This window comes from Scyliorhinus torazame, chromosome 21 (assembly GCF_047496885.1).
Source record: "Scyliorhinus torazame isolate Kashiwa2021f chromosome 21, sScyTor2.1, whole genome shotgun sequence".
NCBI lineage: Eukaryota > Metazoa > Chordata > Chondrichthyes > Carcharhiniformes > Scyliorhinidae > Scyliorhinus > Scyliorhinus torazame.
Genome location: NC_092727.1, coordinates 61,338,570 through 61,356,421, shown reverse-complemented (window position 1 = coordinate 61,356,421; position 17,852 = coordinate 61,338,570). Strand labels below are relative to the sequence as shown.

The following is a 17,852-nucleotide window of genomic DNA, read 5'->3' as shown; positions in this document are numbered from 1 at the left end:
CTCCGACCATGCTTCACATTATATGGATGTAACGTTGGAGACAGGCAATACCCAAAGCCCCACATAGAGGTTGGACACTGCCCTACTGGCCGACAAGGCGTTCAGCGAGAGGGTATCACAGGCCATAGCGGAGTACACGACAAACAACCAAAACGGGGAGGTCTCACCCTCCATGTTCTGGGAGACGCTAAAGGCCGTGATTAGAGGAGAAATTATTGCCTTTAAAGCGCGAAGGGACAGAGAGGAAAGAGTGGCTAGGCAGCAGCTGGTCGACTCCATACTGGAGGTAGACTCTAAATACTCCGAGGCCCCGACCGTAGAGATCTTGGCGGACAGGAAAAAGCTACAAATGAACTTTGACGTGCTCTCCACGAGGAAAACAGTGCACCAACTCCATCAGGCAACTCCCAATACCAACACGGGGACAAAGCCAGCCGCCTGTTGGCTCATCAGCTGAGAAAGCAGGCAGCCACCAGAGAGATCGCGCAAATTAGGGACAACAGAGGCACACTAGAAACGGATGCAGATAAGGTTAACAAGATCTTCGAGGACTTTCACCAGGGACTGTATGATGCATGATCAATTACACAAAGACGAGAATTGGATGCAATCGAGGCTTTATTACACTAAGATGTGTGGCTTCCTGCAGCAGCTGGCGAAATGGCTGCTGTACAAGGAGCACACATTTATACTCTGCCTACTGGGCGGAGCCAACAGGCAGGGAACTACCCCCGTACCTGTAGTACAGGGCCTTACCACAAAGCACCTAATATATACATCAGTGGTGACTACCACATTCACCCCCTGTTAAAATTGAGTCCGGCGGGGGTGGTGGAGAACTATATAGAAGTAGATGTTTTAAAGTACAGAAAAAAAATTGAGTCCAGCGGGGGTGGAGGGGAGTTATACAGAAGGATGTTTTTTTTTTAAAGAGTCCCAATCAAGTTACAGGTTCAGTCGGTCCGGAGCCTTAATCTGCCGTTGGGAGCGATGGCAGCGATTCCGGTGTCGGTCTGGTCTTCGGTGACTCCAGGAGCGTGCCGAAATCCTCTTCATCCTTGGGCGTGGGCAGGGGGAGGATGGATTGTCCTGGGGCGGGAGTTGCGGCTGGATGCACCGGGGGAGGGGAGGGTGTGTGTGTGTGTGTGGAACCAGCTGGTGCCAGGTTCCTGAGGGAAGACAGTATCTTGGCGGCCGTCGGGTACGCTACATAGGCGTACTGTGGTTTGCCGTGGAGTAGCTGTACCCTCGCAACCAACGGGTCCGCCTTGTGGAGTCGTACGTGCTTACGGAGGAGTAAGGGTCCTGGAGCTGCGAGCCAAGTCGGGAGTGACTTCCTGGGGAAGGCAAAGAGACGTTCATGGGGTGTATCATTAGTCGCAGTTCATAGGAGCAACCAGGTTTAGACAGACAAAGGTTTAGAAATTTAAGGAAAGAATTTGGTCAAACATACATGAAGTTTGAAAGGTTCAAACAGAGTAATTTTGATAGGTGGATAAGGGCTTTGAAGGAGTTTAAAAATTCAATTCCTGATGTAGTGAGAACTCATGTGGAAGAACAGAGGGTTAAAACCGAGATTAGCAGCGGAAATGGCAGATGATTATGAATTAGTTCATAAATCAAAGATTGGTTTCCAACATCAGTTTCAGCCGGTGAGGGATAGAAACTGGGGACATGAGAAATACTCCAGTGGTAAAGGTAAAGGTGATCTGATGGGAGACAATAAAGAGAGTGTACCTCAGATTTAAAAAGAAATCCAGGAGGGTGGAAAAGAAATGAAAAGTTTCAAATGTTTTCACTGTAATAAACTAGGCCATGTAAAATCACAGTGTTGGTGGTTGAAGAAAAGCACTGGGAAGGCTGATGTAAAACAAAAAATGGCAGTGGGATTTGTTAGAGTGGTAAAGGAAAGCCCAAGGGAAGCGAAGGAGGCGCAAACGATTGTACAGCCTGTTCAACTAGTAATTATTAAGAAGGCGCCAGATGTATAAAGAATTTACTTGTGTGGGTAAAGTTTACTCATGTATCAGGAGGAGCTGGTAAAGAAGTCATAATTTTAAGAGATTCAGGGGCTAGTCAATCTTTAATGGTAAGAGATGAGGAATTATGTAGTTTGGGAAGAATGTTGCCAAAAAAGGTGGTGATATGTGGAATTCAGGGTGAGAGGAGTAGCGTTCCATTATATAAGGTAAGGTTAGAAAGTCCAGTGAAGAGTGGTGAAGTGGTAGTAGGAGTAATAGATAAACTATCTCGTCCAGGAATACAGTTTATCTTGGGTAATGATATGGCTGGATCGCAGGTGGGTATGATGCCTATTGTGGTTAATAAGCCAGTTGAAAATCAGTCAACTGAAGTGTTGAAGAACAAATATCCTGGGATTTTTTCCAGATTGTGTAGTAACAAGGTCGCAGGTTAAGACAAGCGGAGAAATCAAAGAGTGAAGATGAAGTTGAAGTGCAATTATCAGAAACAATTTTTGATCAGATGATTGAAAAAGAACAAGAACAGGTGGAGGATGAGGCGGATATTTTTAGTTCAGGAAAATTGGCGGAGTTACAACAGAAAGATGTAGAAATACAACGGATATATCAGAAAGCATATACGAAAGAGGAATCTGAGAGTATACCACAGTGTTATTACCATAAAAATGATGTCTTGATGAGAAAATGGAGACCTGTACGTATGCAGGCAGATGAAAAGTGGGCAGAAGTACATCAAGTAGTATTGCCGGTAGGGTATAGAAAGTAGATGTTGCGAGTTGCATATGAGGTACCAGTGGGAGGTCATTTGGGAATAAGGAAAACTCAAGCCAAAATCCAGAAACATTTTTATTGGCCTGGACTACATAAAGATGTAGTTAAATTTTGTCAATCATGTCACACATGTCAAGTGATAGGGAAACCTCAAGCAGTGATACAACCAGCACCCTTAATACCCATTCCAGCATTTCAGGAACCTTTTATGACGGTCCTAATCGATTGTGTAGGACCGCTTCCTAAAACAAAAAGTGGGAATCAATATCTTTTGACTGTAATGGATGTGTCTACTCGGTTTCCAGAGGCCATTCCAGTACGTAATCTTACAGCTAAAAGGATTGTGGAGGAGTTACTTAAATTCCTTACTAGATATGGACTACCCACAGAAATTCAATCGGATCAAGGATCAAATTTTACTTCAAAGTTATTCAAAGAAGTTATGGATAGTTTAGGAATAAAACAATTTAAAATCAACTGTGTACAATCCAGAATCGCAGGGAGCGTTAGAAAGGTGACATCAGACATTAAAGACAATGTTGAGGGCGTATTATCAAGATTATCCAGAGGACAACTGGGTTGCTGCTGCGGAAATCCAAAAGGAAATGGCTAAAGAGTGGGTGGGCGGGGGTGGTGTGCGACGCTGTGGGAGCGAGCGGGAGCGCGGAGGCGGGATATGGGACTGGCCTAGAGAAGGTAATGGCTAGTCGACACGGGAGGGGGGCAGGTATCCCCCTAGTGAGGCTGATCACGTGGAACGTGAGAGGCCTGAACAGACCGATAAAAAGGGCCCGAGTGCTCGCGCATTTGAAAGGACTAAGGGCAGACGTGGTTATGCTCCAAGAGACGCACCTAAAGGTGGCGGACCAAGTTAGGCTAAGGAAAGGATGGGTGGGACAGGTGTTCCACTCAAGACTGGACGCAAAGAACAGAGGGGTGGCCATTTTGGTGGGGAAACGGGTAGCATTTGAAGCAAAGAACATCGTAGCAGATAGCGGAGGTAGATATGTAATGGTGAGTGGTAGGCTGGAGGGAATGGAGGTCGTGTTGGTTAATGTGTATGCCCCAAATTGGGACGATGCGGGATTCATGAGACGGATGCTGGGGCGTATACCGGACCTGGAGGCAGGAAACTTGATTTTAGTAGGGGACTTTAATACGGTGCTGGACCCGGGGCTAGATAGATCCAGCTCAAGGGCCGGAAGAAGTCCGGCAGCGGCCAAGGTACTTAAGGGGTTTATGGACCAACTGCGGGGAGTGGATCCATGGCGATTTCTTAGACCTAAGGCTAGGGAGTTTTCCTTCTTCTCCCATGTCCATAAAGTGTACTCCCGGATAGATTTTTTTGTGTTGGGAAGGTCGTTGATCTCTAGGGTGGAAGAAGTTGAGTACTCAGCCATAGCGGTTTCGGATCATGCCCCGCATTGGGTGGACCTGGAAGTAGGAGAGGACAGGGAGCAGAGAACACTCTGGCGATTAGATGTGGGACTGATGGCGGATGAGGGAGTGTGTGCAAGAGTGCGGGGGTGTATTGAGAGATACCTGGAGGTCAATGACGACGGCGAGGTCCCTGTGGGAGTGGTCTGGGAAGCATTAAAAGCGGTGGTCAGAGGAGAGCTGATCTCTATTGGGGCCCACAAAAGGAAAACAGAGGCCAAGGAAAGGGAAAGATTACTGGGGGAGATTTTAAGGGTGGACAGGGAATTTGCAGAGACCCCGGAGGAGGAATTGTACAGGGAGAGGAGACGACTCCAGACGGAGTTTGACCTTCTGACCACCAGAAAGGTGGAGGTACTGTGGAGGAAGGCACAGGGGAGGAGATATGAATATGGGGAAAAGGCTAGTCGCCTGTTGGCGCATCAATTGCGAAAGAGGGCAGCAGCGAGGGAGATAGGAGGAATTAGAGACGAAAGGGGAGACACGGTGCGAAGGGCAGGAAAGATAAATGAGGTGTTCAAGACCTTCTATGAGGAACTGTATAGGTCTCAACCCCCAGAGGGAGAGGAGGGGATGTGGCAGTTCCTGGACCAATTGAGGTTCCCGAAAGTGGAGGAGCAGGAGGTGGCAGGCCTGGGGGCGCCGATTGAGGTGGACGAGGTTATTAAGGGACTGGGAAGCATGCAAGCAGGGAAGGCCCCGGGGCCAGACGGGTTCCCGGTGGAATATTACAGAAAATATGTGGACTTGTTGGCCCCGTTGTTGGCGAGGACGTTCAATGAGGCCAGGGAAGGGGGGACTCTACCCCCGACGATGTCGGAGGCGACGATATCGCTAATTTTGAAGAGGGACAAAGATCCGTTGCAGTGAGGGTCCTATAGACCTATTTCACTATTGAACGTGGACGCCAAATTGCTGGCAAAGGTACTGGCATCGAGGATAGATGACTGTGTCCCGGGGGTGGTGCACGAAGACCAGACAGGGTTCGTAAAAGGGAGACAACTGAATGTTAACGTGCGACGACTATTAGGGGTGATAATGATGCCCCCAGTGGAGGGGGAGGCAGAGATAGTGGCGGCAGTGGACGCAGAGAAGGCATTTGATAGGGTGGAGTGGGAGTATTTATGGGAAGTGTTAAGGAGGTTTGGGTTTGGGAACGGGTTTATTAGCTGGGTTAGACTTCTTTATGGGGCTCCAACGGCAAGCGTAGTTACAGGTCGACATAGATCGGAGTATTTCCGATTATATAGGGGAACAAGACAGGGATGCCCGCTGTCTCCATTGTTGTTCGCGTTGGCAATTGAACCTCTGGCCATGGCGTTGAGAGACTCCAGGAAATGGAGAGGGGTGATTAGAGGGGGAGAAGAACGCCGAGTCTCGTTATATGCAGATGACCTATTGTTATACGTGTCGGACCCAGCGGGGGGGATGATAGAGGTTATGCGAATTTTGAGGGGGTTCGGGGAATTCTCGGGGTATAGGCTAAACATGGGCAATTATTTGTGATACATCCAGGGGACCAGAGTAGAGAGATAGAAGGCTTACCGCTAAGGAAAGTGGAAAGAAACTTCCGATACCTGGGGATTCAGATCGCTAGGAGCTGGGGAACCTTGCACAGACTTAATCTGACACGGCTGGTAGAACAAATGGAAGAGGACTTCAAGAGGTGGGACATGCAGCCTCTATCGCTGGCGGGCAGGGTGCAAGCAATTAAGATGATGGTCCTCCCGAGGTTCTTATTTGTATTTCAATGTCTCCCTATACTAATCACCAAGACCTTTTTTAATAAAATAGATAGGAGCATCACGAGCTTCGTGTGGGCAGGGAAAGTTCCAAGAGTAAGGAGGGGGTTCCTTCAGCGTAGTAGGGACAGAGGAGGACTGGCACTACCGAACTTGGGTGATTACTATTGGGCCGCCAATGTGGCAATGATACGTAGATGGATGATGGAGGGTGAGGGAGCGGCGTGGAAAAGACTGGAGAGAAAGTCCTGTAAAGGGACGAGTTTAGAGGCGCTGGTGACGGCGCCGCTACCGTTCTCACCTAAAAAGTTTACCACGAACCCGGTGGTGGCGGCAACACTGAATATCCGGGGACAGTGGAGGCGACAGAGAGGGGTGCGGGGAGCCCTGGTGGGGTCCCCTATCAGGAACAACCAAAGGTTCGCCCCAGGAAGAATGGATGGAGGATTTCAGAGCTGGTACCAGTTGGGAATTAGGAAGGTGGGAGATTTATTTATAGATGGGACTTTTGCGAGCTTGGGAGCATTGGAGGAAAAGTATAAGTTGCCCCGGGGAAATTTCTTGCGATATATGCAGGTGAGGGCGTTTACTAGACAACAGGTGAGGGAATTTCCGTTGCTCCCGACACAGGGGATACAGGACAGGGTGCTTTCAGGGGTGTGGGTCGGAGAGGGCAAGGTGTCAGAGATTTATAGAGAGATGAGGGAAGAGGGGGAGGAGTCGGTGGGCGAACTAAAAGGAAAGTGGGAAGAAGAATTAGGGGAGGAGATAGAGGAGGGTATGTGGGCTGATGCCCTAAGCAGGGTAAATTCCTCTTCCTCATGCGCCAGGCTTAGCCTGATTCAATTTAAGATGCTACATAGAGCACACATAACGGGGGCAAGATTGAGCAGGTTCTTTGGAGTGGAGGACAAATGTGGGAGGTGTGGCGGGAGCCCGGCAAACCACGCACATATGTTTTGGGCATGCCCGACACTGGAAGGGTATTGGAAGGGAGTGACGGGAGTGATTTCGCAGGTGGTGAAGGCCCGGGTCAAACCAGGCTGGGGGTTAGCTCTATTTGGAGTTGCGGAAGAGCCGGGGGTGCAGGAGGCGAAAGAGGCCGATGTCGTGGCCTTTGCGTCCCTAGTAGCCCGGCGCAGGATCCTACTCATGTGGAAGGAGGCGAAACCCCCCGGACTGGAGGCCTGGGTAAATGATATGGCGGGGTTCATTAAACTGGAGCAGATAAAGTTTGCCCTGAGAGGATCGGCTCAAGGGTTCACCAGGCGGTGGCAGCCATTTCTCGACTACCTAGGGGAACTTAAGAGGGAAGACAGATGACCAGCAGCAGCAACCCAGGGGGAGGGGGGGGGGGGTTAGTTTAGTTTAGGTCAATAGACAATGGGATTTTGTTACCTGTGTATTGTTAAAAATTTCTGTTTTGTTATTGTTTCGTTTGCTTTGTAAGAGGGAAAAATTGTTTGGAAAAATGTTTCAATAAAATATATTTTTAAAAAAAGATTATCCAGAGGATTGTGATAAAGGAATCCCATTCGTATTGTTTGCAATTAGGGATGCACCTAATGAGTCAACCAAATTTAGTCCTTTTGAACTAATTTTTGCTCATGAGGTAAGAGGACCACTTAAATTGATTAAGGAAAAATTGGTGAGTGAAAAATCGGAAATTACACTATTGGATTACGTTTCAAATTTTAAGGAACGATTAAATAGAGCAGGTGAATTGGCAACATTTGAAAGTTGCACAAAATGTGATTAAATGGGTAGCGGACAATTCCAAAATTCATAGTTTTGCCAGCGGGGATAAAGTTTTAGTGTTGTTACCAGTGGTGGGGGAGCCTTTAAAAGCTAGGTTTTGTGGACCGTATCAGATTGAAAGGAAATTAAGTGAGGTGAATTATGTGGTAAAAACACCAGATAGAAGGAAGACTCACCGAGTGTGTCATGTGAATATGCTTAAAAGGTACTTTGAAAGGGAAGGAGAGAAAAAGGAGGTTTTAATGCTTCTAACTCAAAGTGACGAACCCAATCCAGATGACTGTGAATTTGACATACCTCAAATTAAATTGGAAAATGAGGATGTTCTTAAAAATTGGGATGACTTGTTAAGTTCCCTTCCAGAGGAAAAACAAACTGACCTGAAAGAGTTATTGATATCACATGGGCAAGTTTGTAGAGATAAATTGGGAATGGCTATACATGATGTAGATGTGGGAAATGCTGTTCCTATCAAACAACATCCATATAGACTTAATCCTTTAAAATTGGCACAGGTTAACAGAGAGATTGAGAGTATGCTGAAGAATGGCATAATCAAAGTGGGTTGCAGCCAATGGAGCTCACCCTTAGTGATGGTACCTAAACCAGATTGTTCCCAACGGTTGTGTGTGGACTATCGAAAGGTGAATGCAGTTACAAGAACGGACTCTTATCCTATCCCACGTTTGAAGGATTGCATTGAGAAAGTGGGACAATCTTCTTTTATTTTCAACTTCCAGACATGGAAAGAACATTTAAAACATCGTATGGAGTTCTTCGATCGACTTCAGGAGGCGGGTTTGGTGATGAACCTAGCCGAAAGTGAATTTGGAGAAGCCCAAATCAGTTTCCTTGAGGAGTTTCCGATACCCTCAAGACGAAGGGAGGCAATGCGATCTCTTTACATGAATGAATTTGATCGAACCTTTGTGCAAAAGTTTTGTGGCGTGATTACTCCACTGATGGACTTGCTAAAGAAACCTAAAAAATTTCAATGGACTGCGGAATTTCAACAGGCATTTGACGGCCTGAAAGCTGTGATCACCAATGCTCCTGTATTGGAGAATTGCAAGGGACTCTTGTGGTCATATTGAACTAAAGTATCTGATTCTAAAGAGAAATGCCGAGGAGTAGAGGAATGGATGGATCGTGCATAGACTTTGTTCAAAGAGACTGTCAATTGAGAAGGATTTCGGTTGGAGGAAGAAGAGCAAAGAAAAATGGACTATATTATTATACCTGTTTGAGCATGTTGCTTTCTTTAAATGAAAATGTATATTTACTGTGTGCATTTCTTGGTGGATAGTGCAAAAGTGAAAAATGAAACCATTTTGAAGTTGATGGTTTATTTTTTTTCTTGGGGGGAGGTGTCATGTGAGAATACCATTAAGACATGGATGTTTAAGCAATGTACCTTTAAGAAAACAGTGATGTCAGAGAGTGGGTGGAGCTGGGCTTTAGATCAGCCATTTTGCAGTTTAGTTTTGCAGTTTGAAAAAGAGCTTATGTGTGTTGCCAGAGAGCTGCAGTTTTAAAAAGCAGCTTGTGTGTGTCCAGAGAGCTGCAGGAAGAATGCAAGGTGCTGGAGCTGAAGTCAACCAAGCTAATATATCTCTGCCATTCTACAGAAAAAATATATACCCTTTAACCTGACGTGATGTTTAAAGGTGTTAAGTCTCTTGGAAGTTTGAAGGAACAGTTTAAGGAATTATTTACTTTTGCAATATTTTCTGAGTTATCTTTGAAGTAAGGGGTGTTAAGAGATCCAATGTTTATTTAAGATGTTAAGTTGAGTTCATGGAATAAACAGTGTTTTGTGTTTAAAAACCCATGTGTCCATAATTGTAATCCCACACCTCGGGAACAAGCCGTGTGCTCGGAAAAGCAACAAATACATTAAAGGAAGAGATTGGTTGAACTCCATGATACATTTTGGGGTTCTGAAAACACCTCTCCCATAATAGGGCGGTCCATCTTATGGATGGGGAGCTGGTGGTAGGCGGATCTTGGGTCGACAGTTGAGAAGACCCGGTACTGTGCAATCTGATTGACCACATCAGATATGCGTGGGAGGGGGTACGCGTCGAGCTGCGTGTACCTATTGATGGTCTGACTGTAGTCCACGACCATTCCGTGTTTCTCCCCAGCTTTCACAACTACCACTTGGGCTCTCCAGGGGCTGTTGCTGGCCTCGATGATGCCTTCCCGAAGCAGTCGCTGGACTTCGGACCTGATGAAGGTCCTCTCCTGGGCGCTGTACTGTCTGCTCCTTGTGGCGGCGGGTTTGCAATCGGAGGTTAAGTTTGCAAATAGGGAAGGTGGGTCGACCTTTAGGGTCGTAAGGCCGCACACAGTAAGGGGTGGTAGGGGCCGACCGAATTTCAATGTTAGGCTCTGGAGGTTGCACTGGACGTCCAGGCCGAGTAGCAAGGCAGCGCAGAGGTTGGTAGGTTGGGGAGGATGTAGAGGCGGAAGCCGCTGAACTCCACACCCTGAACAGTGAGAGTGGCTATGCAATATCCCCGGATCGCCACGGAGTGGGACCCGGAGGCCAGGGAGATTCTCTGGATGGCGGGGTGTACCGTGAGGGAGCAGCGCCTTACCGTATCGGGATGGATGAAGCTCTCGGTGCTCCTGGAGTCCAGCAGGCAGGAGATCTCATGCCCATCGATTTTCCCGTTGGTAGAGGCTGTTGCTAGGTTGCGTGGGCGGGACTGGTCAATTGTGACCGAGGCGAGGCGCAGCTGGTCGTCGATGGTGGCAGACGATAGGGTGCCCGGGTTGTGGTACGATGGCGGCGCCAACGGGCTGCACGTGGTGGGGGTCGAACAAGATGGCAGCGCCCACGGGCCACACGTGGTCTGGGGAGGGGAAGATGGCGGCGCCCACTGGCCGTATGTGGGAGGGTTGAAACAATAGCGGCAACTGCGCGGGCCTGGCACGCCGCAGCGAAGTGTCCCTTCTTGCCGCAGGCCTTGCAAAGGGCGCTCCGGGCCGGGCAGCCTTGTCGGGGGTGTTTTGGCTGTCCACAGAAGTAACATTTGGGGCCCCAGGGGTTGGTTGGCTGCCACGCGGCACAGGCGTGGTGTTGGCTGAGTGGGGTTCCGATGGGGCGGCAGTCTGCGGAGTCCACTCTGGTTAGGGGGGGGGCCGCGCGGCTGTGGGTGTAGGCCTGAATGTTGCGCGAAGCGACCTTCAGCGAGAGCGCTAGCTTGTTGGTTGCCGTGACGTCGAGCATGGCCCCTTTAAGAGGCGCTGGCGGATGTAATCCGACCCTATCCCTGAAACAAAAGCATCTCTCATGAGCACGTTCGTGTGTTCCGTGGCCGTGACAGCCTGACAGCCACAGTCTCTGACTAGGGGAATTGGAGCACGCCAGAAATCTTCCACTGACTCACCAGGAAGTTGACTACGAGTGGAGAGGATGTGTCTGGCGTATAGCGTGTTAGTCCGCTGAGCGTATTTTTCCTTCAGTAGCTTCTTCGTAGTTTCCTTCTTCGTAGGTCGGCGCGTCCTGGATAAGTGGAAAGACGTTGGAGCTCAGCCGCGTGTGGAGGATCTGAATTTTCTGAGCTTCCGGAATTGGGTCTGGTGCAGACCTGATGTAAGCTTCGAAACAGGCTAGCCAATGTTCAAAGTCCTTTTTGGCGTTGCCTGATGCAGAGGTCCGTCTTCTGAAAACTTTAGTGTAATAAATTGATGCACGATCAATTGCACAAAGACGAGAGTTGGACGCAATCGAGGTTTTATTACACTAAGATGCATGGCCTCCTACAGCAGCTGGCAAAATGGCTGCTGTACGAGGAGCACACATATTTATACTCTGCCTACTGGGCGGAGCCAGCAGGCAAGAAACTACCCCCGCACCTGTAGTACAGGGCCTTACCACAAAGCACCTAATATATACATCAGTGGTGACTACCACACTGTACACCTCAGAGCCCCCAACAGGTGACTCGGGGATGAAACAATTCCTCAATGGACTGGGCATGCCAGTTGTGGGAGAGGACAGAAAACGGGGCCTGGGAGCACCGCTAGACTGGGAGAGATCATGGAGTGTATACGCTCCATGCAGCCAGGGAAGGCGCCAGGACCAGACGGGTTCCTTGCGAACTTCTACAAAACATTTGCAATAGCACTGGCCCCGCACTTGTGGGAGATGTTCACAGACTCACTGGCAAGGGACACACTGCCACCTATGCTAGCACAAGCCTCAATCTCGCTAATACCTAAGAAAGACAAAGACAAGACTGAATGCGGCTCATACAGACCCATCTCGCTGCTAAACGTAGACGCTAAAATATTTACCAAGATCCTAGCCAAAAGGCTAGACGACTGCGTACCAGAAGTGGTTGCAGAGGATCAAACGGGCTTTGTCAAAGGTAGACAGCTAACATTGAATATCAGGCGCCTGCTGAACGTGATCATGACCCCCATCCGGGGAGAGAAAACCTGAGGTGATCGTCTCCCTGGACACAGAAAAGGCCTTCGACAGAGTCGAGTGGAAGTACCTTATAGAGGTGCTGGAGCGGTTTGGGCTCGGAAAATTATTCACCTCATGGGTGAAACTCCTGTACAATGCTCCCATGGCAAGCGTACGGACAAACAACACCAGCTCCCAGTACTTCTAGTTGCACAGGGGCACCAGGCAGGGATGCCTACTGTCGCCACTGCTGTGCGCCCTAGCGATTGAACCATTAGCGATCGCTCTCAGAACGGCAAAGAACTGGAGGGGATTCAAAGAGGAGGCAGAGACCATAGAGTCCTGCTCTACACGGATGACCTGCTCCTCTACATCTCGGACCCACAAAGCAGCATGGAAGGAATCATCTCGCTCCTGAAAGAGTTTAGTGCCTCCTCGGGCTACAAACTCAACATGAGCAAAAGTGAGATTTTCCTGGTGAACCCGCAAGGGGGAGGGGCAGCACCAGTGGGACTGCCATTTAAACAAGTCGAACACAAATTCCGCTACCTGGGGATCCAAATAGCCCATGACTGGAAAGGGATCCACAAATGGAACATGACCAGTCTGACAGAGGAAGTAAAAAAGGACCTGAAGACATGGAACACACTGCCACTCTCCCTGGTAGAGAGAGTACAGATGATCAAAATGAACGTACTGCCCAGATACCTCTTCCTACTTAAATCCATCCCGATCTATATCCCAAGGCCTTTTTCAACTCATTGGACAAATTAATTATGGCGTTTGTATGGAGGGAAAAGAATTCTAGGATCACGAAGGTCCTACAGAAAACAAAATCCAGGGGAGGGCTACCCCTCCCAAACCTACAATTCTACCACTGGGCAGCGACAGCACAATGAGCGATGGGACGGACAAAGGAGTCAGAGGCCGAGTGGGTGCGAGCGGAGGAGGCCTCTTGCAAGGGGACCTTTCTCCGGGCCCTCGCCATGGCGTCACTTCCAACCCCACCCAAGAAACACTCCAGCAGCCCAGTTGTAAAAGCCACCCTCCAGATGTGGAACCAACTGCAGCAGCAATTCGGACTGACCGAAATGTCCGACAAAACCCCCATCCGTAATAACCACAGGTTCACACCAGCACTCACCGACGCCACCTTCAAACGGTGGAGACAGGACGGGGGGGACATTGATAGTCAGGGACCTATAAACTGACGGTAGGGTCACAACACTGGAAGAACTGACGCAGAAATTCCAACTAACTAAAGGCAACAAACACAGATACCTGCAGCTTAAAAACTTCCGACCGAAGGATCCGAGGACATACCCGCGACCACCACGACAGAAACTATTAGAAGAGCTACTGGACGCAAACATCCAAGGCAGAGGGAACTGAAGTGACATGTACGAACAACTGCTCGAGAGGGCCGACACTGAATTGGACAAGACAAGGAGGAAATGGGAGGAAGACTTGGGATTGAAATATGGTGGGGGTTCTGGAGCGAAGCACTGCACAGGGTCAACTCTACCTGCACGAAGCTCAACCTAACATAGCTAAAAGTGGTACATGTTCTGGTCTTGCCCCAGACTTGCTTTCTTTGAGGCAATGTCCAAAGTGGTGGGGATAAGGATGGAGTCATGCCCGAAAGTGGTGGTGTTCGGGGTATCAGACCAGCCGGATCTCTTCATGGGGAGGAGGGCAAACGCCCTTGCCTTTGTCTCCCTGATCGCCCGCCGTAGAATCCTGCTCGGTTGGCGATCAGCGGCACCACCTAAAGCTGCAGACTGGCTGTCTGATCTATCGGAATTTCTCCAAATGGAAAAAATCAAATTTACAATCCGTGGGTCGGAAGAGGGCTTCCACAAAACATGGGAGCCTTTCATCCGACTGTTCCGAGACCGGTTTGTGGCCAACACATAAATAAATAAATAGCCAGTAGCCAGGGAGAAATAGCCAGGACAAGACAAAAGAGGAAAGCAAGGGAGGGCCCAGGTTGGGGGACGGGGGAGGGGGGGGGGGGGGCGGGGGAGAGGGGGAGCAAGGTGAGGTAGCAAAACCCAGCAAGAAAGAATGGGGGGCAGCAGTGAAGAAGGGGGGGTCAGGGAGAGGAGAGTAGTGAGGATTGTATGCTGAGCCAGACGGCGACAGACAGTAAATAGAGAAAGCTAAGAAGAAATCTTTGTGACTGTACGATAAATGAAAATGAATGGCAATGTATATAATTTTGAAAATGCCAATAAAAAGATTTTGTAAAAAAACTTAGCGAGCTCAGAATTCAAAAGTGAGGAATTTATGGTCTGCTCTAGTTATTCAATTTCTTGCTGATACCCTGTCCACAGCACTATATTTGCTTTGGGCACTTTACTTGAGAAAGCAGTTATCGGCAGTATAGATTCACAAGAATGATGCTCGGACTTAAAGATTTAAAATGTGACTTGATTTGTAATCCCTTAAAGTATAGAAGATTGAGGTGTGATGTAAATGTGGTTTTTGAAATGGTAAAGGGGTTTGAGAAGCAGGTTAACTATTTCTTCTCATGCCAAAACGATAAAATATTGAAAATCAATCCTGACCATTTAGGAAATCAAGAACTTTTAGAAGTTTGGAATTCTGTCCCTCAAAAGGCTCTGGATGTTGCTGGGGTGGGGCGGGTGTCAATTGAAACTTTCAGGACTGAGTTTGATAGATTGTTGTTTCTAAATGTATTAAGGAATGTGGAACAAAAGCAGGAAGATTGAGTTAAGATACAAATCAGGCATGATCTAGTTGGATAGTAGAACAGGCTTGGGGGGCTGATATTCCTACTCCTGTTAGTATAAGGGAAGAGCTCGGAGCGAACATATGGGTGGCATGATACACAAGAAAACCTCAGTTACTGACAGATTGGTCTGCCCATTGTCTCAACAGGTAGAATAAGCTCATCACAAGAACTAGTAATGGCAGACTAAAACAAGCCAACCTAAATTGATTAAATTACCTACTGCTGCTCCGCAATCCCTAGTTTACTGTACTTCTTTAAACAGCCATTAACTAACCATTTAAAAGTGTTGACTGATTATTGGATATCATTCAACATGCACAATGCATTAAACAAGGATAAAGTAACTATGCATTAACTAGCCATTTAAGAAGCATTAACAATGTAACCAAATCGATCTTACCATTCTTCAGTAACATGAGCTATTAGTAATGTCTTAATCATCCATTTGCTAATTATTAATGCTCATTAGCTAATACTTAACCATTGATTAATGAACCATTCTGTGATTAATTTTAAAGCTACGAAACCGAGCGGATTGAGACTCACTGAGAGAGATTTCTTTCGCCAGTGCCGCTGAAACCAGGAGAAGAGGGAGTCCCACAGAGATAAATTTAATCATTCGGTCGGTGGCCAGCTCTAAGCGCAAGCCCTTGGCCCGTAAATCCTTTGGCTCCCGGATGAGAGAATCAGATAAAATAAACTCCGTTGCAATACTGGCAAAAGACATTCTGGCAGAACAATAGATATACTGAAAGGAAAGGAAAACCACGCCAAAATTTAACCAAAACAATGAAACGACCTCAAGAATGTAAATAAAATGAGAACACCACTAATTCAGAGAGTTTTGTTTAAAATAAAATAGAGAACAAGGAAGCATGAAATGGTTGGTGTCCAGTACACATAGGAGGAAAGATGCAGCAAAGCAGCGGGACTGATGGGATCTGAATGTACTAGGAGATTATATAGGAAAAGGGGCTGGGCCAGGACTAATTACAAACTTAATAGTGCCAGGAACCAGAAACCTTGTCATATAGTGGAACCGACTACAGTAAATGAGAAGGAGAAATAGATACCACATTCCTTGCTGTCCAGAGCTATGCAATCTTAACCAGACCAACCCAACCCTAAACACAGAGTAACACTGTCAGATTAGAGGCTTAATTACAAGATCTCTGAGGCAATATGGAGCAAAGCAGCTATTTATGGAGCGACCTGGCTTCCAGTTCCACGCACAGCTTAGAATAAATGCAGCTTTCACAAACCAAACCAGATTGGTTCTGCCCAATGACTGCAGGCATGACCACATCAAAGCATCACTATTTAGACAGAATTGAAAGCAGATTGGTGTACTGAGAAATTGGAGAATTCAGGATAAAGTCTTACAACTAGCAATCTGCAATGGTATACTAACAATGTTTTAAGGATACACCAAGCATAATGCAAATGTTCACCAAAGATACTGTAAGGTTTGAAGAAGTTCCAATGATTGGCAACCAAACACTTTGAACAATACAGTTTATTGAATACTCTGAGCAGCTCTTACACGCTGTGTGTCTTCCTACGCTCCAGGGAGAACTCCCACACTACCTCTTATGTACCTGCATCATCACAGCGTACATGTGACCATCAGGTCTAACATCTTCCCCATTTAAGTTGAGACTATTGGTGGTACTGAGGGGTAACAACACATAACTATTTATATTGTGCAAAACATGGATTAGACTGCTGAAGCTGATGCAGAGCCCATTGCATCTCCTTTACCACCCCCTACTTAAAGGAAACGGAGGCCAGTTTTAAAGTAGTCTGTGACATAGTCCTGGAACCTTGTATTTGGTTTAGTGATACACCCCAAGCATTGATTTTGTTGGAGATGATCTCAGGCTGGTGTCCTCGGTGTGGATGGCATCAGGCACCCTTTCAATGTACCCAGTGACTGCAGGGTTTGCTGCATAGGCCTCTGGAAGAGCCTCCATTTCCACTGGTATGGTGGGACTGGATTGTAGGTTGGATGACTGGGTGCTGTGCTAGTTGATGATGCTGGTTCCAATAACTTCAGTCGGCTTCGTACATAATGGACATCTGAGGCTATCTGTATCTGTTTGACTGCAGGATATGGCTGTATACCACTGCCAATTTGTTGTGGCTTTGTGTGTTCTGGACCCTGACCTTTTAACCAGATCTTAAAGGGCAGTCTATGAACATTTTGATCACAGTACCATTTTAGAACATAGAACAGTACAGCACAGTACAGGCCCTTCAGCCCACGATGTTGTGCCAACCATTTATCCTAATCTAAGATCAATCTAACCTACACCCCTTCAATTTACTGCTGTCCATGTGCCTGTCTAAGAGTCGCTTAAATGTCCCTAATGACTCTGATTCCACCACCTCTGCTGGCAGTGCAGTCCACACACCCACCACTCTCTGTGTAAAGAACCTGGGTGTGATTCTCCCATGCCACGCCATTTGGGAGCATCGCCGTGCGCGCCACTCTTTCTCGCAGCGCCGGTCCGACACCGTTCCGCCATTCTCCCAACCAGCGAGAATGGTGTCATCGAGGTTGGCGCCGCACATGCCGGAGAATCGCCCGAGCAAGTAATACATGCGATTCTCCCTACACCCCGCTATTCAGCGGCCCGGATGGGCCGAAGTCCCGACGGCGTGACGCCGTTCACCCCTGCTAAATAAATTTGTCAGCCAGTCATGCTGGCTGACGATGTGGATGAGGGAGGTGAGTGGGCGGGCTCACCCCAGGAAGCAGGAAGCTGCATCCACGGCCAGTGATGGCGGGTGGGAGGGGGAGGGGTTTCTGAAGTGTATACCGCGATTCCCCATTGGTGGGTGGGGGGTGAGGACAGGGCTAAGGAGGTGTGGGAAGGAGTATGGGGTGGGGGAAGGAGTAGAGGGAAGGGGGAGGGATTGGGGGAATGAGAAGGTGGACGGGGTGGGGGAAGAGGAGGGGTTGGGGGAATGAGAAGGGG

At 48.0% G+C, this 17,852-nt stretch overlaps 1 protein-coding gene across 1 annotated transcript in view; it reads right to left on the bottom strand.

Moving 5' to 3' along the window:
• Positions 1 to 15,782, bottom strand: part of LOC140398313 (pannexin-3-like) — a 133,995-nt gene extending 118,213 nt beyond the window's left edge. Inside the window, exon 1 of the mRNA XM_072486862.1 lies at positions 15,418 to 15,782. Within this exon, the coding sequence (XP_072342963.1) occupies positions 15,418 to 15,598 (181 nt within the window). The 5' untranslated portion in view covers positions 15,599 to 15,782. The remainder of the gene's footprint in view (positions 1 to 15,417) is intronic.
• Between the last annotated feature and the right edge of the window lie 2,070 nt (positions 15,783 to 17,852).